Source organism: Rhipicephalus sanguineus, chromosome 9 (assembly GCF_013339695.2).
Source record: "Rhipicephalus sanguineus isolate Rsan-2018 chromosome 9, BIME_Rsan_1.4, whole genome shotgun sequence".
In the NCBI taxonomy this organism is placed as follows: Eukaryota; Metazoa; Arthropoda; class Arachnida; order Ixodida; family Ixodidae; genus Rhipicephalus; species Rhipicephalus sanguineus.
In genome coordinates this window covers 145,522,835-145,550,164 of record NC_051184.2, presented here as the reverse complement: position 1 = coordinate 145,550,164, position 27,330 = coordinate 145,522,835, and the positions used below count along the sequence as shown (strand labels likewise).

The 27,330-nt window shown below is 46.2% G+C and overlaps 1 protein-coding gene across 2 annotated transcripts in view; it reads right to left on the bottom strand.

Moving 5' to 3' along the window:
* Positions 1-27,330, bottom strand: part of LOC119403989 (receptor-type tyrosine-protein phosphatase mu) — a 963,694-nt gene that overhangs the window by 618,727 nt on the left and 317,637 nt on the right. For both annotated transcript variants that reach the window (XM_049419317.1, XM_049419318.1), the window contains exon 3: positions 15,278-15,474. In XM_049419317.1, coding sequence (XP_049275274.1) covers positions 15,278-15,474 — 197 coding nt within the window. The remainder of the gene's footprint in view (positions 1-15,277; positions 15,475-27,330) is intronic.

Here is a 27,330-nt window from a genome sequence, read left to right as displayed (position 1 = left end):
GAAACGCTAGGCGATACATAGAAACATCCAATCAACAATTTTTCACAGTGCTCAAGACTAATTTCAATCCAAATTGATTCAGAAATTGTTTCTATGTCCTTGCGTCTAACAGATCTTAGAGAACTGTCTATAGCCATCAATAGGCCACCACCTTTTTGTTTAGTTGCACAGAAGTCCGTCCCGATCACTGCGGAAGGTGGTGTAGTTCGACGGAAGATAGTCACAGGAAGGAATTCCACTGCACAGCCACGTTTCAGAAATCGCAATAAGGTCAAAAGAAGACGAAACAACATTAGCAAAGAATTCGCGCGTCTTAGTGCGAAGACCACGAGCGTTCTGATAAAATATATTCAAATTACACGGCACCGCTGCTTACGGGTGCGCACTCTGAGGGATGGAGCATGTCGTCGTGGAGAATCCCACGGAATAATAATAATCAATCAATCAATCAATCAATCAATCAATCAATCAATCAATCAATTATTTAACGTGCCCAGGAACAACCGTAAGGTCTTTGTGCAGGCGCACGCAAAAAAAACAATAAAAATAAACTATACAATACAGACAGTCTTCAGAAATAAAAAGAGCAAATACACGTAGACAAAGAGAAATGAACACAAAAGGGGAGGAGTAAAATAAGACAACACGAGAAATATTGACGGGGCATAAAAAATTAGATTGCATATATACAACTATGTGGAAAGACTGAGAAGGGAAGACTTTGTACATTGTGCCACACTATGTCAAAACAGTGCAAAGCTCGGATAAAAACAATGATTGTGGGCTATGAAAAACGTCAAGATCAAGAAAATTAACATTATAGAGACTTTGTATTCTGTGAACGGTAGAGTGTTGGAAGAAGCAGGCGGGTACATGAAACGGTCTGTTCTCTCTGGTTAACTTACGCGGAATTCGAAAATTTACACAATTGAGAAGTACAGGGCAGGATATGATACCGTGGACTAGCTTGTAAAGAAATAAGAGATCAGAGCAATTTCGTCGGCAGTGAAGTGATGGCAGTGATAATAATTCAGCAGTACTTGAACGAGATCCAGAGTCATTTTTAGCAAAGCGATGGTTATATATGCTGAGGAATTTTTTCTGGACTCGTTCAATGGTGTTACCGCTGGATTGAGCAATGCCATTCCATATCACGGACGCATACTCAAGTTGCGGAAGACATATTGCCGTGTACAATTTGTGTAGGGCCATGGGAGACCTGAATAATAATAATAATAATAATAATAATAATAATAATAATAATAATAATAATAATAATAATAATAATAATAATAATAATAATAATGATAATAATAATAATAATAATAATAATAATAATAATAATAATAATAATAGGGCGATTCCACGTAACATCGAACAAACGATGGCTGGTCGACCTCTTAAATTTATTTGAGAATTTTATGTATTATTCCCTCATGAGTGGAAAGAAGAGATCCGCGATTTGTTTTGCCGCCTAAAATTTTTACCAAGCAGACGAAATGAGTGATGACGGAGAGGTGGGGTGGAGCGCTCATCCGCTCTGCTGTTTTGGCCAAATTTCGTTATGAATTGCACAAAATATATTAAAGTTAGGTAGCTGAAATTCATTCGCCAGATCCCACGTACCGTGGGAGTCGATGTTATGCGAAGCATGCGGCGAATAGGGGACTGTGGCGTAACTTTTTTTACTGAGCGACACGTTACAAAATGACGCTAAATATATGCATGTTTTTGCTTCTGCTCAGGTATTTTTAGTTTTTATGTGTAGTGGAGACGTTTTTATAAAAAAAACCTCCGAATTTGACCCAGGGAACGTTATTTTCTTTATTTTGAAGGTCTTTATCTCAAAAAGGCCTTGTAGCAGAGCGACGAAAGTTCCGCATTACGTTCTTCGCGTACCTATCTACTAAAATGCCGAATGCATAATACAGACTAAATAGATGCATGATAAATTTGAACACTTAATACATAATACGTACATACTACGTAAAACAAACTAAATAAATACATGATAGATACATCATATTGATACAATATACACAAATTTAGACTTTTGATGGACGACCTCAGTGAAAATGTGCGATTAGTTGGTGATGGAATGCGTCAGGGTTGGACAACGAAGCTATGTTGTCGGGCAGGTTATTCCATAATGTAATGGCGCGTGGCAGTGCTGATGAATTGAATGTTAATGTACGATCATATATGCGTGTAAAACTGAAATTGTTGTGTAATCTTCTAGATGTTCGGTATGGGACGTCGAGATGAAATGAACGTGACCTGTCAAAGTGAACATACTTGCGGAATAATGTTAGTAGGGCTATGTCACTGCGCGTAGCTAATGATGGTAGGCAAAGATCGGTTTTAATCCGCGTGACACTGAAATGGAATCTACAGTTTCGTGAGATGAGCCGTGCTGCCCTATTTTGGATGGATTCTAGTGCGGTGGCCATGTTATTGTGATATGGAGACCAAATGGATGATGCGAACTCAAGTTGTGGGCGAACAAAGGTGAGATATGCTAGTTTACGAATATTAGCTGATGAATTTCTGAGATTACGCCGTAAGTAACGCAAGGATTTTGAAGCATTAGCGCATACTGTTGAAATGTGAAAGGACCATGACAGATCAGAAGAAAGGTTAACACCAAGGTATTTGTAATGGGGCACGTGTGATATTAAGTCGTGTTGAATGCGGTATATATAGGTAGAATTGTTATGTTTACGGCTGAATGTGATTACTTTACATTTTGATGTGTTAAGGGTCATTAGTCATGTGTTGCACCACTCGTTAATAAGATTGAGATCCCACTAGAGTGTCAAGTGGTCAGTAGCAGATCTAATGGGGCGATATAGAATGCAGTCATCTGCAAATATGCGCATGCTGGAAGAAATGTTATTGCGTAAATCATTTATAAAAATTAGAAATAACAATGGACGCAGCACGCTGCCCTGCGGTACGCCTGAGGTAACTGGGGAAAGATTGTTAAAGACAGATTGTTAACAAGTATGAATTGTTGGCGGTTCGAAAGAAAGTTACGCATCCATGATAAAGTTAATGAGTCTAAGCGAATTGTTGACAATTTAGAAATCAAGCGGCAATGAGCTACACGGTCAAAGGCCTTGGCGAAGTCGAGGAATACGCAGTCAGTTTGTAGGTTATCATCCATATTAAAATGCAAGTCAGTGGTTAGTTCCAAAAGCTGTGTTTCGCAGGAGTGATTCTTTCTGAACCCGTGTTGGCTGTGGAAAAAAAACTTATTGTGCTTTAGAAGACTGAAAATATGAGATGGAATAATGTGGTCTAGCATTTTGCAACAGGTGCACGTGAGAGATATCGGACGGTAGTTTTAAGCTGTGCTTCTATTTGCGCTTTTAAAGATCGGCATTACTTTCGCTATTTTCCAGTTGGAGGGTAGTATTCCATTTGTTAGAGACTGCTGAAAGACATAACACAAAAATTTCGTAGACACTCTAATGGTATTTTTTATTATTTTAGAATTAATTCCATCAATACCAGCTGAAGTGGACACCTTTAAGCTATTAATGAGACTTGCTATGCCTTGCTCAGTTATTTCGATGGGTGTCATGTAATTGTAATTAAGATAACAAATTTCGGGAAGAGTGGAGTGATCTTCAGAAGTAAACACAGATGAGAAGTAAGTGTTAAATATTTCCGGGCACTCATTGTCTGGTATAGGAGCATTGTTATTACATTGTACAGAAATTGAACTAGTGTCACGATCAGGGCACATTTGCTTCCAAAACTTTTTAGGATTAGTTTTATTAGCACTGGGAGGTCATGCGCAAAATATTTATCTTTCGCAATGAATAAGGCAGAGCAATAGGTTTTTAAGCAGACTTTGTATTTATCCCATGCAGCACGGGTGCCCGCACGCTTCGCAGCCTGATATAAACACTTCTTTTTGTTCCTTAATTGTTTAAGTCTCCCAGTGTACCAAAGGTTTGATTTGTCTTTAGTTATTGCGATCAGAGGGACATATTGGTGAACCAAAGATGTTACCTTGTCTCGAAAGAGAGTCCAGTTCCCTTCTACGCATCGGCTGTCAAACGAGGGTAGATATGCACGGAAAAAGAAGGTTTCAAGTTCTGTTTTTATAGCTGTGAAATTAGCTTTATTGTAGTCGTAAATCATCTTTCTTACATATCCCATAAATGGAATTGGAATATCTAAGGTTATCTGAAGCAAATGGTGATCGCTGAATCCTTCCAAGTGTGTTACTTCCCTTACTGTTTCTGGTGCTGTTGTAAGTACTAAGTCTAGTATGTTCGTGCCCCGGGTCGGACGGTTAACGACTTGGAACAGGTTTTAATCAAGTGTCAGGTTACAGAACTCTGTGGAAATATGACATGATGATGATAGCTCAGCCCAGTTGATTAAAGGATAATTAAAGTCTCCAATGAGATAGATGCTATCAGTGAGACACGGTACAGTTGCCTTATTAATACTAATGTGCAGTTCATTGACGAAGGATTGACCAGAATCTGGCGGCCGATAACAGAACCTATGAGTATCTTAGTGGAAGGTATTAGACAAGATACCCAGATGATTTCCAGATTGGAATCGGTGTTGATTACGTATGACGTCAGTGCCTTTATTCCTAGGAGGACGCCACCCCCTCGTTTATCAGGACGATCACGTCTATATATATTGTATGAATGCGCACGAGGTAAAATTTCGTTGCCTGTAATGTTAGGATTTGACCATGTTTCTGTAAGAATGATTATGTGCGATTCACTATCATCTAGAAAAGACGAGGGCAGGTCACGTTTTGGCCCAAGGCTACGGATATTGGCGTATGACACTGATAATGAATGATGAGTGACACGCATACTGGACTGGTGGGGATAGTTTGCGCAATTTCTATTGTCTAGCTATCTGCTTGTAGGCACAACACTGTCTGTTAATGTGTCATAAACGAAGACCTTAGCTTCCATGTGCAACTTACCGAGAGATAGCTTAAAAGGTTTCTTTTGCGCCTTGGCATAATCATATAGCTTCTTTCTTATTCTTCGCGTTGCGAGCGAAAAATCTTCGCCAATGGAAAAAGGAGTTCCCTTCAGTTTACGCGCACATGAAAAATTTTCGCTTTGTCTTTGAAATACATCAATTTTGCTATAATTGGTCTACGTTTGTTATTGTCCAACTTCCCCAATCTGTGTACCCGCTCAAACTGTGAACTACTTGTAGTTAAGCCCAGTTTGTCTGTACAGAATTCGACAATTTTTTTCTCTGAAGCTGCCCAGTCTTCATCAGGATTGTCATCCATTCCAAAGAAGAGAAGATTGCATCGCCGCAGCCTATTCTCAGTGTCATCGCACCTAGAAGTAATTAAGGAAAGCTGCTGCGAGACAGAACCAGATGCATGATCGGGCGTGCTAAACGCGTCAGCACGTTGATTGGCGATTGACGTTTCCAGCATCACTATTCTTTCATTCAAACGGTTCACCTCTATCTGCGAGGCCCTTTCCTGTTCTTTCACAGTTCTAGCTTCGCCTTCCTCAGTCTCGCGCCTCTCAAGTTCCGTCACCCTTTCAATCAAGTGCCTAACGGTGTTCTCTGCGGCTGTCTCCCTCTCCCTGGAACGGTCGAGCTCCCTTAACAAAGTATCTCGATCTTCTTCCAGCTTTCGGGTTGCTACAAGTATGGATGCATAAGCCACATCCAGTTTCTTCAGTCTTTCCGAGACTTGGGCGAAAGCGTCAGCTTCAGCCTTCGTCATGGGACCGCTATTAGCCTCAACGTCGCCCGAAAGCATCAGAAGTATTTCAGAGAGCGATAACCACAAACACTTCAACAGACCTAACAACCACTTGTATGCATCAAGAAGCTCTGGTGGGCAAGACACCGCGAACAGACAGTAATTGCTGCTTCCTACACATGTTGCAGATTTCATGTAACTAACCTGAAAAACGAGCGAGTGTGAGCGCATTGTCGCTTGCGTGGTGCCGTGCCCAAATGATGCTGCTTCTGATCCGCGTTTATATGCCATGCTGAGTTCCTCGGTCATCGTTGACGTAGGTTGCCAGGGTGCAGAGCCGGCTCGGACTATATGCAGCGGCAAGGTACCAAATGTAGCCCACGGAAGCCAAGGAACATCCATGATTAGCCGACAGGAACCAAGAAGTCCGGTGCAAATGGCCCATGTAGCGCCGTCTAAAAACGAGCGAGTGTAAGCGCATCGTCGCTTGCGCGGTGCCGTGCCCAAATGGTGCTGCCTCTGATCCGCGTTTATATGTTCTGCGTATGTGTCTTAGATGAACACAACCACTGTGACCCTTACATTGCTCATCTTTCATGTAGAAAAAAGCCGACCACGTTTTGGCACAAGGCTACGGATATTGGCGTATGACACTGATGTTCAGTGAAAAACTTCTTCGGCGATACTTCGGGCCATACAAGGTGCTTCGACGTCTCAGCGCCCTTCACTACGAGGTCATCCCGGACGGCATTACGAACTCCCAGCGACGCCACGCGCAACCTGAAATCGTCCATGTCGTGCGCCTTAAGCCATTTTTGGCGCGTTAGTGAACCTGGGACTCTACGTTTTCTTTGGTATTGTAATTTGTTTGTGTATGCACTTGTTTTTTTTTTCCTTCTATGTTCTGTCACAAGCATCGGGACGATGGCTTTTCAGAGGGGGGCAATGCCACGCCCGCGTCTTCTTTTATATTGATGTATTCGGGTTTGACCAGCAAGGACGGTTAGCAACGCTCGACGCTAGCTGACTGCGCCGCAGTGGTCGTGAAGGTTCGCGATTGTAGTAGATCACTTTGCTAAGATAGCGCGCAGAACGTGAATAGTCTAGATTATTCCAGATCTTGCGCGACCACCAGTGGACTGGAAAGTTCGATGCGGGATGTGTAAAAGACGGCAAGTCCCAGCCATGAGCAGTTTTCCGACGTCCGACGCTCTGTTCGCCGCTATCAGTGTACAGTGTGTATTGCTGTATGACTTTCCTTTTCCCGGCCGCAAGTTCGGCGAAATAAAAGAGTTTCATCTTCGACACGCCGACTGCTGCGTTCGTCTACGTCACGACCCAATGACAATATAAAACACTTCCGAAAATTCACGGTTTCAAGAATCTTTACGTTATCAAATCGCGGTTCGCGCTTTCAAGCTTTGCAGTGCGCGAACGTTCGCTCTGACCTCAAGGTCGAACACATCTTGCTAGAACTCATGCCGAATGCACACCTCGAACAGTCGGTCTTTCTTCTTAACGTATATAGCTCACCTGCCAACCGCAGAAAAACTTTCATAGCCCTCTTTCAGAAAGCATGCAAGATAGAAGGCCCGCTGTTGATGCAGGCGATTTTAACGCTGCGCACGGGTTACGGATACCCCCACTCGAAAGGCAAAGCGCTTGCCACGCAAATAGCACACCACTGTCTCGCACTACTCTCAGACCCCGCGTTTCCTACACACACCGGTAGCTCGGTAACAAGATACTACTCCGGACTTAGCACTAGTTCGAAACGTCCGCAACCCTACGTGGATTAACACACAGGTCAACCTAGGTAGTGATCACTACATCTGTAGCATCACCCTAGCCGTATCGAGTCTCCCACCGCGTAAATTCAAGGTGGTCGACTGGAATAATTTTCGCACCCTTAGAAAGCAAGATGAAAACACCTACACCTTTGTTTGAGACCTGTTTGTTCGGTTACATGAGGACTTAACGACAGTCACAAAAGAAATAGAAACCACGCGCGCATAGATAGCCGACTTGCTTGCCTCATCGGGGCGCAGCAAGGCTCATAAGCAAAATGGAAAACGCAAAAGCTCGACCCCCGTCTTCGCAAGAGGATCGCGAAGCTCAACAAGCGAATCGAAGAGCACAGTCGCACTTCAGCTAGGCAGCAATGGGCCGAAGTATGAAACTCGGTAGACGCCCAGATGCGTAAAGGATCCAAATGGAACCTATTCAAACATCTGTTGGGCGACAAACCCACGAAATCCAATCAGCAATTCACCATAGACCGCATAATTCATAAGCTTCGCAAAGAAAACTTTACGGACGAACAGATTACACACAAGCTCGCGTCGCGCTACCTCTGCACCGAGTCGAGCTCAGACACGGATTGCCCACGCAGAAGGAGAGCCATTGGTTTCTCCCTTCACGAGTGTGGAGGTGCGGGCAGTACTCACTGAGCTAAACTGTACATCAGCCCCTGGCGCAGACGGCATTACAAATAAGCTGCTCAAAAATCTCGCTGATGAGGACATAGACCTCCTCACTAAACACATCAACGAGGTATGGGAATCCGGCGAAATCCCGCTCGAGTGACGCCAAGCCACCGTCGCGCTCACACCTAAGCCGGGCCAACCCTTTGAGCCTGGCTCGCTGGGGCCCATCTCCCTCACCTCGTGTGTAGGCAAGGTGGCTGAGCACGTCATCCTCAAACGGGCCACGAAATATGCGGAAGAGAAATGCCTTCTCCCTTTTACTCAAATAGGCTTTCGCCCGTCGATGTCGACACAGGACGTCATGCTTATTCTGAAACACCAGATCTTAACGTGCAAGTCCTGGGACACCAGGGCAGTGCTCGCACAAGATCCAGAAAAGGCTTTTGACAAATTTAAACACTCGCACATACTACAAGCGATTGCCGAAGCTGGACTGCGCAACCGCTTCTATGCATACGTGCGGTCGTTTCTCAAAGACCGCAAAGCCACCATTAGACTAGGCTGTTTGGGTTCGAAGACGTACGACTTGGGTCCCAGAGGCACACCGCAGGAAGCAGTTCTCTTTCCAATTCTCTTCAACTCAGCTTTGAGCGCTCTCTCGATAGAATTGAGCTCAATAGATGGTCCCGGCCACGCTTTCTACGCCGATGATATTGCCACGCCCGCTTCTTTCATTTTGATGTATTCGGGTTTGACCAGCAAGAACGATTGTCAACGCTCGAAGCTGTCCGCGCAGCAATGTTCGAGAAGCTTCGCCATTGTAGTAGATCGCTGTGTTAAGATTGCGTGCAGGACACGAATAGTCTAGATTATTCCAGTGCTTGCGTGACAACCGGTGATAAGACTCGAAAGTTCGATAAATGATGTATAAAAGACGGCACATCCCAGCCATGAGCAGGTTTATCACTGGTTGTCGCGCAAGCGCTGGAATAATCTAGACTATTCGCTTCCTGCCCGCAATCTTAACAAAACGATCTACTACAATCGCGAATCTTCTCGAACACTGCGGCACGGTCAGCTTCGAGCGTCGATAACCGTTCTTGCTGGTCAAACCCGAATACATCAAAATAAAAGAAGCGGGGGTAGCATTCGAAGACCCGGAAAGTTGGCTCGAAGCCTATGACCGAGTCGCCCTTTTCAATGGCTGGACCAGCGCAGACAAGCTACGACATGCGTATTTTACCTTGGAAGACGCCGCTCGTACCTGGTTCGAGAACCAACAGCGAACCGTTAGAACGTGGGACATCTTTCGCACCAGGCTCCTCGCGACGTTCATGAGCGTCGTCCGGAAAGAGTGTGCTAAGGCTCTGCTCGAGACCCGCGTGCAGATGCCGAACAAAAACGTGGCACACTTCACGGAAGAGATGACAAGGCTGTTCCGCCATGCAGACCCTGCCATGCCCGAGGACAAGAAGGTCCGCTTTCTTATGCGAGGAGTCAAACAGGAGCTCTTCGCCCGGCTGATGCGGAACCCCCCATCGAGAGTTCAAGAATTCGTCTCGGAAGCAACCACCATTGAGAAGACGCTCGAGATGCGCACCCGGCAGTACAATCGCCGCGCATTTCAAGACAGCGCAGCTGTTCTTGCGCTCGGCTCCGACGACTTGCGCGAAGCGATCCGAGCCATCGTGCGAGAGGAGCTGCGAAAGCTCGCACCTTTTGCACAGCCCGAAATGACGTCGATTGAGGACGTTCTACGCGAGGAAATCCAACAGTCACCGGGTGTTCCTCAGCCGGCACCGCCGCAGGTGCAAGAAATGAGCTATGCTGCTGCAGCCCGACGCAGCGCCCCCCCCCCCCTTTTCGCCCACATCAAGACGCCGCGCCGCCAGGCACCACAGCCGCCACCACCGGCGTCATACCGCCCACCATTCGCCCAGCGATACACGCTGAGGAAGACCGACCAGCATCCTACCTGACCAGACCAGCATCCCACCTGTTCCTGTCTCTTTTTTCCTGGCTCAGTTTCTTCTCTTTTCTTTAGTGCTGCTGGCATTTCCTTACGAAGAACTATGTACCAACTTGCCCAACAAGCCACCCTAATGAAGACCGACGTTTGGCGCGCCCCCGACCATCGTCCACTCTGCTACCACTGCGGAGAAGCCGGCCACACCTACCGCCGCTGCCAGTATCGACAGATGGGACTGCGCAGGTTCGCCATCGAAGCGCCACGTCCACAGCAGGGTGAACGACCACGTGACATCGCCGACTATCTGGCAGGAGCGCAGTGGACCCCCCGAGGACCTTCCCGATCGCCGTCGCCAGACCGCTACGCCGAGACGAGGGCCCTACCCAGAGGCAGTGCCGCCGAGGTAGCGAAGTTCTTCGTTGAGAACATAGTCCTGCGTCATGGCGCCCCAGAGCTCGTCATCACCGACAGAGGTACGGCGTTTACTGCAGACCTAACTCAGGCGATATTGAGATACAGCCAGACAAGTCACCGCCGGACCACAGCGTACTACCTACAGACCAATGGCCTCACCGAGCGGCTAAACTAGACCATCGGCGACATGCTGGCCATGTATGTCGACGTCGAACACAAGACGTGGGATACCATCCTTCCGTATGCGACCTTCGCATACAACACGGCCATAGAAGAAACGACGCAAATGACGCCGGGCAAACTGGTCTACGGAAGGAGCCCGGCAACGACGCTCGACGGAATGCTACCAGCCGCCACCGACGTATACGATCTCGACTTTGCCGCCTATTTGCAACGCGCCGAAGAAGCTCGACAACTCGCCCACCTGCGCGTCAAGAACCAGCAGAGGGCCGACAGCCGTCACTATAATCTTCGACGACGCCACATGGAGCACCAACCCGGTGACCGTGTGTGGGTCTGGACGCCGATACGCCGACGTGGACTCGGTGAAAAACTTTTTCGGCGATACTTCGGGCCATACAAGGTGCTTAGACATCTCGGCGCTCTTGACTACGAGGTCGTCCCGGACGGCATTACGAACTCCCAGCGACGCCGCGCACGACCTGAGGTCGTCTATGTCGTGCGCCTTAAGCCGTTTTTTGCGCCTTAGCGAACCTGGCGAGTCTACATTGTCCTTTGTTATTGTAATTTATTTGTGTATGCGCTTGTTTTTTCCCCCTTCTATGTTCTGTCGCAAGCATCGGGACGATGCTTTTTCTGAGGGGGGCAATGCTTCGCCCGCTTCTTTTATTTTGATGGATTCGGGTTTGACCAGCAAGGAGGGTTGTCAACGCTCGATGCTGACCGCGCCGCAGTGTTCGAGAAGAGTAGATCGTTTTGTTAAGATTGCACGCAGGACGTGAATAGTCTAGATTACTATTCCAGTGCTTGCGCGACAACCAGTGATAAGACTGGAAAATTCAATGCATGATGCGTAAAAGACGGCGCTTCCCAGCCATGAGCAGTTTTATCGACGGCCGACGCCCTGTTCGCCGCTATCAGTATACAGCGTGTATTTCTGTAGTTGGACTTTCAGTTTCCCGGCCACAAGTTCGGCCAAATAAAGAGTTTCATCTCTGACGTGCTCACTGCTGTCTTCATCGACGCCACGACCACGTGACAATATTACCAACTGGTGGGAGGGCGGTAGCGACGGGGACATCGAACGCAATCTACAGACGGCGGCAGACTAGGTACAGGCCTACCTCCGACAGACGGACTTACGGCTATCGGCCAAAAAGTCTGAACTTTCACTCTACCGACCGAAACTGGGTCCCAAGTGGACTCCCAACTCACCCATCTCTGTATACACAGAAGACGGTACGCAAATACCACAAGTCACTTCGGTTCGCATACTAGGAGTGATCCTGCCGGAGGACGGCACGAACGGACTCAACATAGAGCGTCACTAAAGCAGATTCCATGTCTAAGCCACTCCATGTCTAAGCCATGTCCCAGCCACTAAAGCAGACTCCATGTCTAAACAAATCAAACGCGTCGCCAACAAACGAGGCGGACAATCGGAAGAAAATCTACGGCGTCTCTTCCATGCTTTTGTCATGAGCCACATTAATTACGCAGCCGTAGCTCACTCCTGGACCAAAGGGGATGAGAACAAGCTTAATCTGATCATTACAATTAGGATCGAACTCGGACTCCCCATTCAAACCAACACAAAGAAACTCATGGCACTAGGCCTTCATAACACTTTCAGTGAGATTGTCGAGGCCCAGAAGCTAGCCCAGATTGCTCGACTCTCCTCGACAGAGGCGCGAAAGCGACTCCTGTCCTACCTCCAAAAATAAGTTCTCCAATCATCAACCAAAGAGAGTACACGCTGCCGTCAGAGCTTCGAGAACGCCTCGTCGTTCCTCCGCTCCCACTTAACATGCACCCGAAATACAACCCCGGCCGACGTAAGGCTAGAGCAACCGCCCTCCTCAACACGGCTGCTGCAATGTCCGATTCGGTAGCTTTCGTAGACGCCGCTCAATATGTCAATCTAAAGCACTTCGTCGCTGCCGTTACGTCGCTGCAAGGCGAACACAGCGCCTGTGGTTTGTGATTCCGTGTGTCCGTTGTGTCTTTTTCGCGCTACATGATGTCTATTGCAAGCACCAACTAGCCCAAAAACAAGTCCTTCTGCAGCGAACACCTCACTTCTCTAACATTCCCCAACACGGATGCAGACCGCGCAGAACAGCTAGCTATAGCATTAGCTCTGGCGACCACGGATCGCACAAAAGTCTACACTGACTCCAAAGCCGCAGCACAGGCCTTTCGCGCCGGCTCGGCTTGTAAAGAGGCAGCCCGCGTGCTCTCGCGTGTAACCTGGGCCGATACTAAACATTTGATTTGGTTCCTTGGCCACGTAGGCCAAGATGCTCAGCCCCTCGTCCCCAACGCCAACGAGCTAGCTCGTTGGCGTTGGGGACGAGGGGCTGAGCATCGACCTTACTCATTGTAAAAAGACAGGGCGTGCAAACACGGACACAAGAAGGAAGTCAGGACACCACAAACGCCGACTAACAACTGAAGAGACGCCGCCTTACTCGCCGCGCCAGGAAAGAGGGCGGCCCGAGGCCCAAGGGCGAGCCATGGCGGCGGGACGCGCTCCTAACGCACAGCGAAATTTGTCAGCACTACCGCCTTGAGCGCAGAAAGTTTCCTCTACGTCACCCTCACCGAACGAGACCACAAACTCTCACTTTACGACTTCTACAAACAGGCGTTTACCCTCCACCTGTCATTTATTCACGATTCATAAGTGAAATAAAGCCGGGTTGCCTTCGATGTGGGCTTCCTAATGTAATTTACAACATATGCTGTGGCAATGCCCCATTATGCGCGCGGCTGCAGGGTCTCCAGCCACGGAAGAACAATGGACCGCTCTCCTCACCAGTCCCGAAGAGGACGACCAATTTCGGGCTGTCCAGAGAGCCAAAGACCTGGTCGTCGAGTTTCACGTCGCGGGTCCCGTCGTGGACGCGGCCCGCGGACGAGCCCCCTTAGGGTGCGTTGCTCTTTTCAGGACCAAATAAAGTTCAGTTCAGTTGATTGTACACGCTGCTTCGAGTTAATTTATTTGGTTATTGCACACTTGTGTTTCTTCCGATCAAGACTTCGTTTTACTTCTTTTCCTTGTTTGCTGTATTTGTTAGTGCCCGTAATTTATGTTTGATTTAATTAACCTTCCACCTCTCCTCTAATTGCCATTTACCCAATGTATCTCGTCCCTTTTTATGTGTATTTAGCTCGCTTTCGTTATTCTGTATAATCTTGTCTTACAGTGTGCAAAACGTACAGGGGTGGTCAAAAGTTCCCAGGCCGCAACGCCCGGCCACGGAGCAGCAGCTCGCTGCTATGGGGCGCTGCCATCAAAATGACGCCTTGGCGCACGCTGGTGTTGAGCGTGTGCGTGGAGGGAGGGGGGGGTGTATCCTTCTATTTTTCTTGCTCTCCTTGAGAAGACAACGACGTGTAAACTTGGTACCTCATGTTCCCTCACTGTCCGCTCTTCGATGTTTTACTACTGTTCAGCGTGTAGGAAGGCGGCAGTCTTCCGGAAAACTGACGCATCTTGATTGCGGCCACATTTAGCTAGACACCATATACATTACCGTGGTTTTGGGCATACCTGGAAAATAATATCGTGTGTTTAGCTTTCCACTGGCATTGCGGTGGCTCTCTCAGCCGTCTGCGCAGCCCAACTCACTGCATGCGAACATGGTCAAAGCCTGATCAAGGAGAGCAACAAAGAGAGAGGGATACATCCGCCCCCCCCCCCCCCTCCACGCACACGCTGGACGCCAGCGTGCGGCAAGGCGTGATTGCGATGATAGCGCCCCGATAGTAGCGAGCTGCTGCTCAGCGGCCGGGCGTTGCGGGTTGGGAACTTTTGGCCACCCAAGTACATCGCTTTGCTTCGTGTGTCTGTTCCCCATGTTTTACCCCATCGGGGGCCTTTAGGGGTATTATCAAATAAATAAGAAAGATAAAGGCCCTAAATTACATCAAATGTGAAATGGCGCCTATCTAGGGAACATGCAAGGCAAGGCGTGAGCGATGCTTTTGCATAGATGCGACTCTTGAGGCGATGCTTGTGCCATCTACGGAGATGTATAATGATAATATCAAGGGTTTTACGTGCCGAAACCACGATATCATTAGGAGGCACGCCGTAGTGCAACGCTCTGGAAATTTCGACCACGTGTCGTTCTTTAACGTGCGGTGACGTCGCACAGTGCACGGGCCTCTAGCACATCGCCCACATCGAAATGCGACCGCCGCGGCTGAGGCCGACACCGCGACCTTCGGGTCAGCAGTCGACCATCTATGGAGGAACCCGTCACGTCATGACAACCGACGAATCCGCGGCGGAGAAGAGCAAAGGGATGCGTTACTTTCAAGGTTCGAGCGGCATTAAAGGTCCCCGATGCAGGACAGCACCATTATTTCCGGGTGCATGTGCGCTGGTAGAAGAGGCCTGCGCGCCTCAGAGGGCGGATGCTGTGTGGATGCCTATGTTACGCGCCAAACGAACTGCGTAATCGTAAATAAGCAGTACTGCGTGCATACTAATAGCACCCAGCGATGAATAGTCCAGCAAAATAGTTGCGCTCCGTGGGTGTACCATTCACGGCGGCTTACCGAGAGCTGCTCCTTGAAGCCCGCAGTCTGCTTCATGGCTGCCAAGTATCTCTCCAAATCCTCAGTCTGCACCACGTGCTGTTTTTCTGCACCGGGTGGCGTCTCGTACTTATGGATCACCAACGTAACCGAGCCATTGTTGTTGTCGCCTTCCTCACCAGGTACCGCCGTCACGTCTGCAGGGCGTGCAGCCACGCCTGCATAGAAACATGCTGAGTGTCGGTCATCACATAAGCTGCTTTTAACACGGTGGAAATGGAGCGTAAGGCACCAGCGAGGCGTCACGGGTATCTCTCGTTCGCAAAAAATGAAATTTGGGCGAGTGTGAAAGAATTCAAACACGACTTGGGCAGCAGCAGCGGCACAGGAAAGGCGCGTCCTAAACTGCGTTTCTACGTTTTACAGTGATTCTTGCCTGGCGAGATTTCGACAGCCGTCGCGACACGTGTGAAGGAGTAGCCGGTGACCGGCTGCGGAGGACGTTGCGTGGAACTCTCCGTCTGCGTCAACTGTATCAGGAATCGCTGATCGCCAACCTACACGTGTCCGTAAAGCTGTCGTCAGCAAGCCGTGTGCAAAGGATACCTCACGTGACCACGACGCCCCCATGCCTTCTAGCAGCTTTAAAAGAAAGTTCCACTGACGCCGTCTTCACTTGGGCAGCAGCAGCGGCACAGGAAAGGCACGTCCTAAACTGCGTTTCAACGTTTTACAGGATGGTGAATTGCATCACTTTCCTATTATTTTTTTAAGACACTACACAATTAACTGTGCCCTATACTGTTGCCCAAGAACTTGGCGCCGTGAGTACTGTTGCTGATATATCTTGCTTTCATTGTGGCTTGTCTGTTTGTTTTGATGATAATTGCATGGTGTTCAGTGAATTCCTCAGTTTTTATCACATAGGAACTTTCTGTGGCATAAGTGAAAGAACATTTAAAGGAAAATCCGGTGCAACGAAAAAACAGTGGCGTTGTCCCGCATGCAGAGGAGTACGGGCGATCGTCCCAGTGTTCTTGCCATTGCAGAGACAGTGAAAAACCTAAAAGATACTGTTGCTCATATCGAGGCGAGTGTTCAAATGCTGTCTGACATGTATGATGGAGTACTTGCAGCCATTAAGAAACAGCATAACAAGTTGTCAGATGTGAAACGGAACCGCAGAAGCAAGCTCGAACACTAAAGAAATTCGAGGCATAAAAGGCGAACTGAATGAACTAGAGCGGCATAACAGAAAGCTAAATCTGGAGTTTCGTGGGATTCGTAAGACTGAGCAAGAGATCATGCTGGAAAACGTCAATACAATTGCTGCATCAATTGCGATGCCCGCTGTGACAGGAAATGATGTTACCGCGATACACCGCCTTCCTTCTAAGGCGGACAGGACCCCAGGCATCATTGTACGTTTCTCACGACATTAAGTTCGAGACAGCTGGCTAATAGTCGTAAGAAGCTCAAGGATGCCAAATCTGAAGTGATGATTCAAGAGAACTTAACCAAACAAACGCGAACTCTACTTTGGGAGGCAATACAATGGGCGCGAGAGAATGACGTCCGTTTTGTGTGGTATGCGAAAGGTAAAGTTCTAATGAGACGCAAGGATGGTTTTCCTGCCGCTCTTGTGAAGAGAAGGGAGGTTTCCGCGAAATTGGCTTGAAAAATCAGATTCGTTCATAACTTTACTTTTAAATGCGAAGCATTTCTTAGCGAACTTCTGCGACTTTGACCGTATCTATCTATCTATCTATCTAGCCGCCTACGACTTTGTGCTCTCCTGGTCGCTTAGTTAATCGAATGTACACCAAAATTGGTATGGCGGAACATGAATGTATGACGAACATAAATGACAAGTCGTAACAAGAAAATCATGACATACATGTCATGTACAGCATGATTTACATGCCACGCTCATGGTGCGCTGGCGGCCGTTTCGCTAGCTTGATATACACCAAGATTGGTACCTTGCGACGTGACTGTGTGGCGAACATAAATGACACGAGTGAACATGAAAATCATGACACGCATGTCATGTACAGCATCACTTACGCGCCACGCTCATGGGGCGCTGGCGGCCGTTTCGCTAGTTTGATCTATCCTGAAATTGGTATTGCGTGACGTGACTGTGTGACGAACATAAAAACATGAGTTAATATGAAAATCATGACACGCATGTCATGTACAGCATGATTTACGTGCCACGCTCATGGTGCGCTGGCGGCCGTTTCGCTAGCTTGATATACACCAAAATTGGTATCTTCCGACGTGACTGTGTGACGAACATAAATAACACGAGTTAACATGAAAATCACGACACGCATGTCATGTACAGCATGACATACGTGCCACGCTCATGGGGCGCTGGCTGCCGTTTCGCTAGCTTGATCTACCCCGAAATTGGTATTGCGCGATGTGACTGTGTGACGAACATGAAAACACGAGTTTACATGAAAATCCTGACACGCACGTCATGTACAGAATGACTTACGTGCCACCCTCATTGTGCGCTGGCGGCCGTTCGCTAGCTTGATATACACCAAGATTGGTATCTTGCGACGTGACTGTGTGACGAACATAAATGACACGAGTGAACATGAAAATCATGACACGCATGTCATGTACAGCGTCACTTACGCGCCACGCTCATGGCGCGCTGGCGGCAGTTTCGCTAGCTTGATCTACCCCGAAATTGGTATTGCGCGACGTGACTGTGTGACGAACATGAAAACACGAGTAACATAAAATTCATGACACGCATGTCATGTACAGCATGACTTACGTGCCACGCTCATGGTGCGCTGGCGGCAGTTTCGCTAGCTTGATATGCACCAAAATTGGTATCTTGCGACGTGACTGTGTGACGAACATAAATAACACGAGTTAACATGAAAATCATGACGCGCATGTCATGTACAGCATGACTTACGTGCCACGCTCATGGTGCGCTGGCGGCCGTTTCGCTAGCTTGATCTGCCCCGAAGTTGGTATTGCGCGACGTGACTGTGTGACGAACATAAATAACACGAGTGAACATGAAAATCATGACACGCATGTCATGTACAGCATCACTTACGTGCCACGCTCATGGGGCGCTGGCTGCCGTTTCGCTAGCTTGATCTACCCCGAAATTGGTATTGCGCGACGTGACTGTGTGGCGAACATAAATAACACGAGTTAACGTGAAAATCATGACACGCATGTCATGTACAGCATGACTTACGTGCCACGCTCATGGTGCGCTGGCGGCCGTTTGCTAGCTTGATCTACCCCGAAGTTGGTATTGCGCGACGTGACTGTGTGACGAACATAAATAACACGAGTTAACATGAAAATCATGACACACATGTCATGTACAGCATGACTTACGTGCCACGCTCATGGTGCGCTGGCGGCCGTTTCGCTAGCTTGATCTACCCCGAAGTTGGTATTGCGCGACGTTACTGTGTGACGAACATAAATAATAGGAGTGAACATGAAAACCATGACACGCATTTTCCTCAATGACATACAAGGCGATGTATGCAGCTCTTTGCTGGCTGCTTCGCATTACATCGATTCCCACAATGCGTGGGATCTGCCGGCTTTTTTAGGAAGCATGTTCATTTTACCATCATATGTACATAAATACGATGTGAGAGTGATCAACTGGGCGTGTTCGTATTGCATGATTCGGAATATTAGTGATTAGGAAAAATCACAGCATATCCACGGAGTGAATGATGATGAGTGGGCGAAGCTGCGGAGGTTCATCGGTAAACCGTGAATCTTCCGTGAATTCTGCCCAGTACATCATCACCGACGTGAGATCGGGCGCGTTTATACTAAAGGTTCGATGAGTTATGACGACTTCCAGCTCACTTTAATTTTACATGTACGCTGTGAATTTTCATTGTTTAGAAAACCATTGCTTTAGAAAACATCTGGCGTCTTTCGTTAAGCAGCTGGCGTCTTTTCGTTTTGCTTTAGAAACATCTGGCGTTCTTTCGTTTTGCTTTTACAAAACATCTGGCGTCTTTCGTTGGTTTATTTCATCAATCAACGGCGTTTTGAACAAAATTTTTATTGTTTAATCACGCACAGGAGAAATCTCACCAGGCACTACCTTGGAGGTAAACAATGGCTGCTAATGGGAATGAGAGACAGAAGAAGTCGGCTTTTAGCTAACACTTACACTTCTACTTCTACTAACGTTTCCTACTGGAACATGCCAATGGCTGCTAATAGGGAATGAGAGACAGAAGAATTCGGCTTTTAGTTAACGCGCACGCTGCGAATTTTTTATTGTTCAACAACGCACAGGAAAAATCTCCCACCGGCACCACCTTGGAGGTCAAAGCGTAAGACTGGTTACGCACTACGACTACTACTACGACTACGAGGGACGAACGGGTGCCGCCTTAAGGAGCTTCGCCCCTAAAACAGTGAACTGCAGGACGGCCTGGGCCACTGTTGTCTCGTACCAGGACGTCTACACCGCACGACACGCACCGATCCACCTCGCTGGCCTCTGCCAATCTAGAGACCTTGCGCACCAAGGCGAGCCGTTCCGAGGCGGTGGTCTGCGGCTGCACGGCGAACTTTGTCCCCTGAGCGAGACATTTGCTGACGTCCTCAGGGAACCTCACATCGCCCTCGGTGAAGATTCTGCTCTCCGGGACTCCCTTCTTCTTTGGTCGATGATGGGCTCGGATGATGGGCTGCAGTTCATCGTCTGGCTTCATACCTGAGGAGGAACGCCCTTTTTGCGCTCGCTTCCGACAAGGAAGGTGGCTTTGCCGTCTTTCCACGGGACTTATACAAGGTGAAGGGGCTTGATGCCCTGAGCTCCGTTTTTCTTTGTCACGAAGATGTTCCTCTCAGAAAACTGAAAACTGAAGCTAAGAAGTTGTGCGAAAATATGAACCTGTCCAAGCTTGCGAGGGACATTACTAAGAGTAAAGGAAGTAGACTCGAAGTGTTTTTTAGTGCCAAGACGCACAAGCTAAACTGTCCCTTTAGAGTAATTGTGTCAGAACGTAATATTTGGCAGAAGTGTCTCGCAGTCTTTCTGCAAGAGAAGCTTAAGCTGCTCGCGGTGGAAGACCCTTACTTGGTTCACGATTCCACCGAGGTCGTTAACTTCCTTACAGGCCAGGCGGGGTCCACTTTTGAGGCATTTTCTTTAGATTTAAAGGACCTGTACTATTCAATTCCCAAGGATAAGTTACTTCAGTGCATCCAAGAATGCATAGACAAACACGGCGCCGTGTCATTTCAGAATGAGGTAGGAATACCGGCAGCCAGATTCATGGCACTCTTAGAACTGTACCTCAGGTCTTAGAACTGTACCTCAGGTGGAATGGGACAGCCGTCTGTATCTTCAGAAGAGCGGCGTCTGCATAGGGTCTTATTTAGCTCCGATTTTAAGTGATTTATTTTTAGCTCAGGCAGACAGATCTATCGCCAGTCTTATCGAGGGTAGTGGCGTTACCAAAGTTTTCAGGTTCGTCGATGACTTTTTAGTTTTTATTGACACGACCTCCAGTGACGCCGACGTGGTCGTTAGCAAAACCTTGACAACTTTTAGGCACAATTTATCTCCAATTGAAGTGACTCACAAACTTTCGGTTGATTCATCCATAAGGTTTTTAGATATGCGATTATTTTTAGAGACTAACCATGTCTGCTGGCAGTACAAGCCACGGGCGAATAAACCGCTGCTACCATTCAAATCCTGTCATTCTAAGCTTGTTAAACGTAGTATCGCCAACCTTTGCTTGCTTAACGTTTTCAAGAAAACATGTCCCCATTGTGTCGCGGAGAGTTTCGGCAAGCAGGTAAACCGCCTGGAAGAGGCAGGCTTTCCGCAAGTTTTACTGGTTTCGGTAGCTGAAACAATCTTGAAAAAATCGCGAACCCGCCAAGTGGACCAAGAGCCATCTCGTGTAAAAGAAAAGGTGGCTGTGATACCGTATCTTCATCGCGTGTCGCACAACTTGAAGAAGATTGCTAAGCGAGCAGATATAAAGGTGATTTTCTCTGCACCTTTGAAGTTGTCAAAAATTTGCAGAATGACTAATCCTTGCCTCCGAAAAGCACGTGCCTGTACCGTAAATCACGAAAGCAAATATGTCGAACGCCAGGTTGGCGTGGTCTACGATATACCCCTGTCTTGTGGCAAGACGTACGTAGGCCAAACAGAGCAGTGCTTAAACGACAGGCTCAGACAGCACTGCAACAATGTCAGGAATGGCAGAGAGGGTCACCTGGCGATACATTGCAGAGATTGCAAGTGTGTACCGGATTTTCGCGCATGCTCCGTGATCGCCAAAAGTCGAGACAAGTGGAATAGGTTAATAATTGAGGCTAAGCATATCACTGAAGCCGGTTTTCGCTGCGTGAGTGTGGCCTCCGTATCTTTATCACAGAAAGAGTTGCGGTATCTGAATGTGACTGCGCAGCAATGAAACGTGACAACACTGTCTGTATAAATAGCACCTGGTTTTTTCTTGGAATAAACATTGTTGGCAGTGGCGCCCTGTGTGTGTGTCTCCCTATCCGTCCGTGTCCACTTCGCGCCTAATGTTCCGAATCATGCATAAATACATTGGAGACAACTATATGCCCGGCATAAAATTTTTCCAGCTAAACTGCCAGTCCGCGAGAAACAAGTATGCATCGCTAGATTTCTTGTTTTCAGAGCTTAATTTCCGCTCTGACACCATAATGCGAACTGAAACATGGTACACGTATGATAACCCGTTTTCCATGCCTGATTATAAAGTTTTCGGTGTTAATCGTACGCACAGTCGTGGTGGTGGCGTTTGCTTACTTGTAAAGGAAACCTTTGATTGTCAACTCCTAACAGAATTTTGTCGTTCAGAACCTGATTGTGGAACGCTGACAGCTGTGCTAAGCAATTACGTCATCTCGGTTATGTACCGTCCTCCATCTGGAAGTATTAGAACTTTCACGGCTCGTTTGGAGAACTTATTTCATCATGCTATGCTGAATAACCATGTAACTGTTTGTGGCGGCGACATTAATGTTGACATGCTGTCCAATGAAACTTCTAAACATGAGATGACGTGTTTGATAGCTTTGGATTGTCTGACATGATTAATATGCCAACAAGGGTTACTGCCAATTCATCTACATTAATCGATATTAATCGATTTCTTTCTCACGAACGTTAGTTCTGAGGATATTAAATAAAGCTGGGACAATTTCAGGCGACATCAGCGATCACCTTCCCATATGTTTAGTTAGTAGGCAGCGAATGAAAAAAGAAACGACCTTCTGTACTATAGCGTTGTATGACAACCAAAAATCTTGAAAATTTTCGTCAGGAACTAATTCATACGTCCTGGAACGACGTTCTCGCAAATGAGAAACCGAACATTTCTGTCAATACATTCATAGAAAAATTCAAGGATTGATATGATCATAACTTCCCTCGAATTACACACCGCCCATATAAAAAATTAGGAAGCCATGGGTCACACGGGACCTGTTGCATCATATTAATGAAAATAATGCAATGCATAATGCACTTCTAGTTTCTCGTAACTCACAGCTATTTAGTACCTTCAGAAAATTTCGTAATCGTCTAAATAAGGACATCGAAAAGGCTATACAAAACTACTTTCATAACATTTTGATGCAATCAACTGGTAATTGTGCTTCTACTTGGAAAAAATTCGGCAGATCCCACGTACCGTGGGAATCGATGTTATGCGAAGCATGCGCAGGATGGGCACTGTGGCGTAACTGTTCACATTGACCGAAACGTTACGGAATGACGCTAGAGAAATGTGTAAGTGGTATACGCACACTCATATGTTGAAGACGTACATATGTATTATATAAACAGTTGTTTAGTGTTGCGCAACGATGCCAACAGCAACATGAATGTTATCAACACCAGACGCGGTAAGCTGATATGTACCGATTATATTCTGCAATACTGAATAGCGTGAATCCGAACAAGACAAAGAAGGAACACAGATGCGCAGGACAGCCGTTACTCGCAACTAAGCTTTATTCAAGAAAGTTTTCCTAGATATATACACAGCCAAGTGGCACGCGCAGGCGCGCTGCACGTACGTTACAGCCACAGTTGGAGTTGTTAAATCTGTTATGCTTGCATTTGTCCGTTATAACGGAGAACTCACGCCCAGAGAACTAACGCACGCGCCCGTGCGCATGTGTGGAAGGGGTTCTTGACAGTTTTTGAAGGTCATCATCACCTTGATCAGCGAGCCCCAGCAGCTGGACCGGACTTGTTCTTCGCATCCGTTCGTGATCGCGGCTATGAGGGGTCTAAGGGCAGTTAAGTGCGAGGTATAGTACAGCATCCTGTGTGCCTCTTACGATGAAATGCTCTATGATGCCTCCTGCGCTGGACGCGGCAACGAGGCCTTTTGTTGCCCTGTCCACATCTAAGCCGTCTTTCACGCAGTATAAGGACCAGGCGTTGTTAGGTCTTGATAAATCAATGTTGAAGTCACTGGTAATGATGAGAGGGCTGGTTCTCTCGACAGATTTATTTTAGGAAGGATTGATCCCGGTATTTGAGTAATATACGTGGCGACCACGTGTACGAATGGATGGTAGTTGAGCATCTTCCAGGGCTGTTCTATCTTCAGCTTCCTCACTTTCCTTGCGTCCGTCGCGGTGGCGTAGCGCTTACGGTGCTCGGCTGCTGACCCTAAGGTCGCGGGTTCGATCCCGGCCGCGGCAGTCGAATTTCGATGGAGGCAAAATGTATATGCCCGTGTACTGTGCGACCTCGGTACACGTTAAAGAGTACCAGATGGTCAAAATTTCCGGAGCCTTTCGTTACAGCGTCTCTCATAATCATATCGTTGTTTTGGGACATAAAACCCCAACAATTATTATTATTATCACTTTACTTGAGTGTCATTGTGTGTGTGTTCGCTGTTACTGTGTTGGTTGAGACTATCACCTGTGGCACATACCCGAAAAACATGAACTCTGGTATGCGGGTATGTGCCACACGTGACTGAGAGAAAGGGTTTCATGACGTACGCGACAGGTATTTTGCGTTATTCATGTCATAACCTGTGGATCGTGTTCGCCATAAACTGATCCCCTGCTATGCCAATTTTGGTATAATACAAGTTATGGAGACGACCTTGAGAGCGCGCAGACGTAGGCGGCTAGATAGATAGATAGATAGATAGATAGATAGATAGATAGATAGATAGATAGATAGATAGATAGATAGATAGATAGATAGATAGATAGATAGATAGATAGATAGATAGATAGATAGATAGATAGATAGATAGATAGATAGATAGATAGATAGATAGATAGATAGATAGATAGATAGATAGATAGATAGATAGATAGATAGATAGATAGATAGATAGATAGATAGATAGATAGATAGATAGATAGATAGAAACGGCCAAAGTGCCTGAGGTTCGCTAAGAAATGCTTCGCATTTAAAACTTCAATAAAGTGTTAGGAACACACGACTCAAATAGCGTAATTACAGAAATTACAATTAATGCCAGTGTTACTAGTGGTATTAACTTATCTAATACATTTAACGATTATCTAGTAAACTTAGCTTTTCCAGAAACATCTCTTCATGCAACATCATTCGTTTCGAATAAATGCCCAAGTACTTTGTTCGTAAGATGTACTTGTGAAAGCGAGGTATATAAAACAATCATGCGGCTTAGAAATAGTAACTGTTGTGATTGTTTTGATTTTCAACTCAAACCAATTAAGTACGCCGCCAAAATAATTGCCCAACCGCTTTCTGAAATCGCTAACCTCTGTGTGGCTAAAAAAAATTTTCCCGTGATACTTCAAACTGCTAAAGTGTGTATCTTGTACAAAAAGGGAGATAAGAATAATCTAGCAAACTATACACCCATATCACTTTTGCCAGTATTTTTTAAAATAATTGAAAAAATTCTTCATTCCCAACTGGCAGAATTTATTAACAAACATACTATGTTATGTGACGCACAATACGGTTTGAGAAAAAATCGATCGACTGAGCTTGCTCTACTTAATCAGAAAGATTTCATTTTGAATAGCATAGAATGCAAACAACTAGTACTCGGTATCTTTATCGATTTCAGCAAGGCCTTCGACTCTCTGAAGAGACCGTTACTTTTACGTAAGCTAGATTTATACGGTGTACAAGGTGTTGTTTTAGACTTGTTTGACTCATACCTAAGTCAAAGGAAACAAAACGTGTGTAAGAATTTTCCTTCGACGACTAAACCAAACTCTCTCGGAGTGCCTCAGGGCAGTATTTTAGGTCCGTTTTTGTTTAATTTATACATAAATGACATTGTAAGTATTGATCCTTCAGCAAAATTTGTTATTTATGCTTACGATACAAGCGTATTTTTTGCACATTATGATACTGACCAGTTTATTCCAAAAGGAAATAATATATTAGAGAAGATATATCAGTGGGCATGTTCAATGGGCTATTAATAAATGCAGAAAAAAACGAAACCGGTTATTTTTCGAGCAAAAGGCGAGCAGGTACAAGTAACTTCTCCGCTCTATCTTAATAACAGTCTTATATGATGGATAATGTCAAAACATGAGGTGTCGTATTTTCAAACAACATGCTATGGGACGCACAAGTAGAGCAGGTGGCGACAAAAATGAAACGTGTACTTCATATAATTTACCTCAACAATTATCTACTTCCGTTAAAAACAATACTTATTATCTTTAATTCTTTGTTTATGTCCTATGTTAACTATTGCTTTATAGAGTGGGGTGACACAACCCAAACAAATATTGAGAAGCTCACTAGACTTCAAAATAGATTCCTGAAAATTATCGCTAAGAAAGAACCTTATCAATCAGTTATATACATGCAACAAAAATATAAAATAATCAGTTTTCAAAATCTTTAGAATTACATTTGTAGGGCTATAAAAAAGAGCTGAAGCAAAAAACTGTACTATCTGACTTAGCCAACCTAAAACTTCGGAGAATAAATATGATACCCGTAAGCATAACTTTTGGTTAATACCACGATCACGCACAAAGTATGGTGACCAAATGGTACGCAATCTTATTCCCAGAATGTTCAATTATTTAAGGAGCATTGATGTAAATATAGAAAACATGACCACAAAAATGTTGTATCATTGTTCTTATAAATTGTGTCATGATGTAATTTACCCTTTGGATCAGTTTGACCTCTTATGCATTTTGTAGCACATGTATACATAGCCTTTTCAAGCTTCTGATGTTTTGCTGAACTGTTGTTTTCTTGAACTGATGTTTTTTTTGAACTATTGTATCCTGTTTACGTTTATATTATGTAATTATATTGATTGACATTACCGTATTTCTGCATAGTATGCTTTTGTTATCTTATTTGTATGCGACTGCTTCTGACTCATTTATTTTTAGGTAGCGGGAGCTAGTCAAGCTGTTTTAGTGCAGCTTTTACTCCCGCCATCCTTCATGTAGTACCAAACGTAAAAATAAAGGTTTAATTCAATATTTTCGCTATGTTGAAGCAATGGTGCTTTTACGCATCACAGGTATCTCTTCCGCCGTTGTGCATCTCTTCAGTTGTTAGTCGGCTTTTGTGGTGTCCTGACTTCTTTCTTGTGTTCGCGTTTGCACGCCCTGTCTTTTCAGAATGAGTGCTTTTACGTTCCCGAGACGCTCCTGTCACGGGCTCGATAGTGTAGATACTCGGCCAATAAGAACTAATTTTAAATAAGCAAAAAACCACAACAAGGAAACGGAAGACCAACCTTGTAGCACTGTCTTCGCGTGACGTATAAGATGGTAAAAACTGGAAATTGTGCAAGGCCTGCCGGTACCGTCTGCACGAAGCAGAAAAGCTGCATGGAGGAAGTAAAAACTGAGGAGGGGTCCTGGCGTCCCTCTCTGTGAAGCCTCGGTGAAGTCGGCCATCTTGACTGGACAGATTCTCCTCTCATGTTTACATGCGAACGGCGAAGCAGAAGGCACCTCTCGCTGTCTGGCTGCGCGGCGCCCGTGCCGTGGCGATCGGAAGTCAACGGAACTCAACACGCTCGGCCACCGCG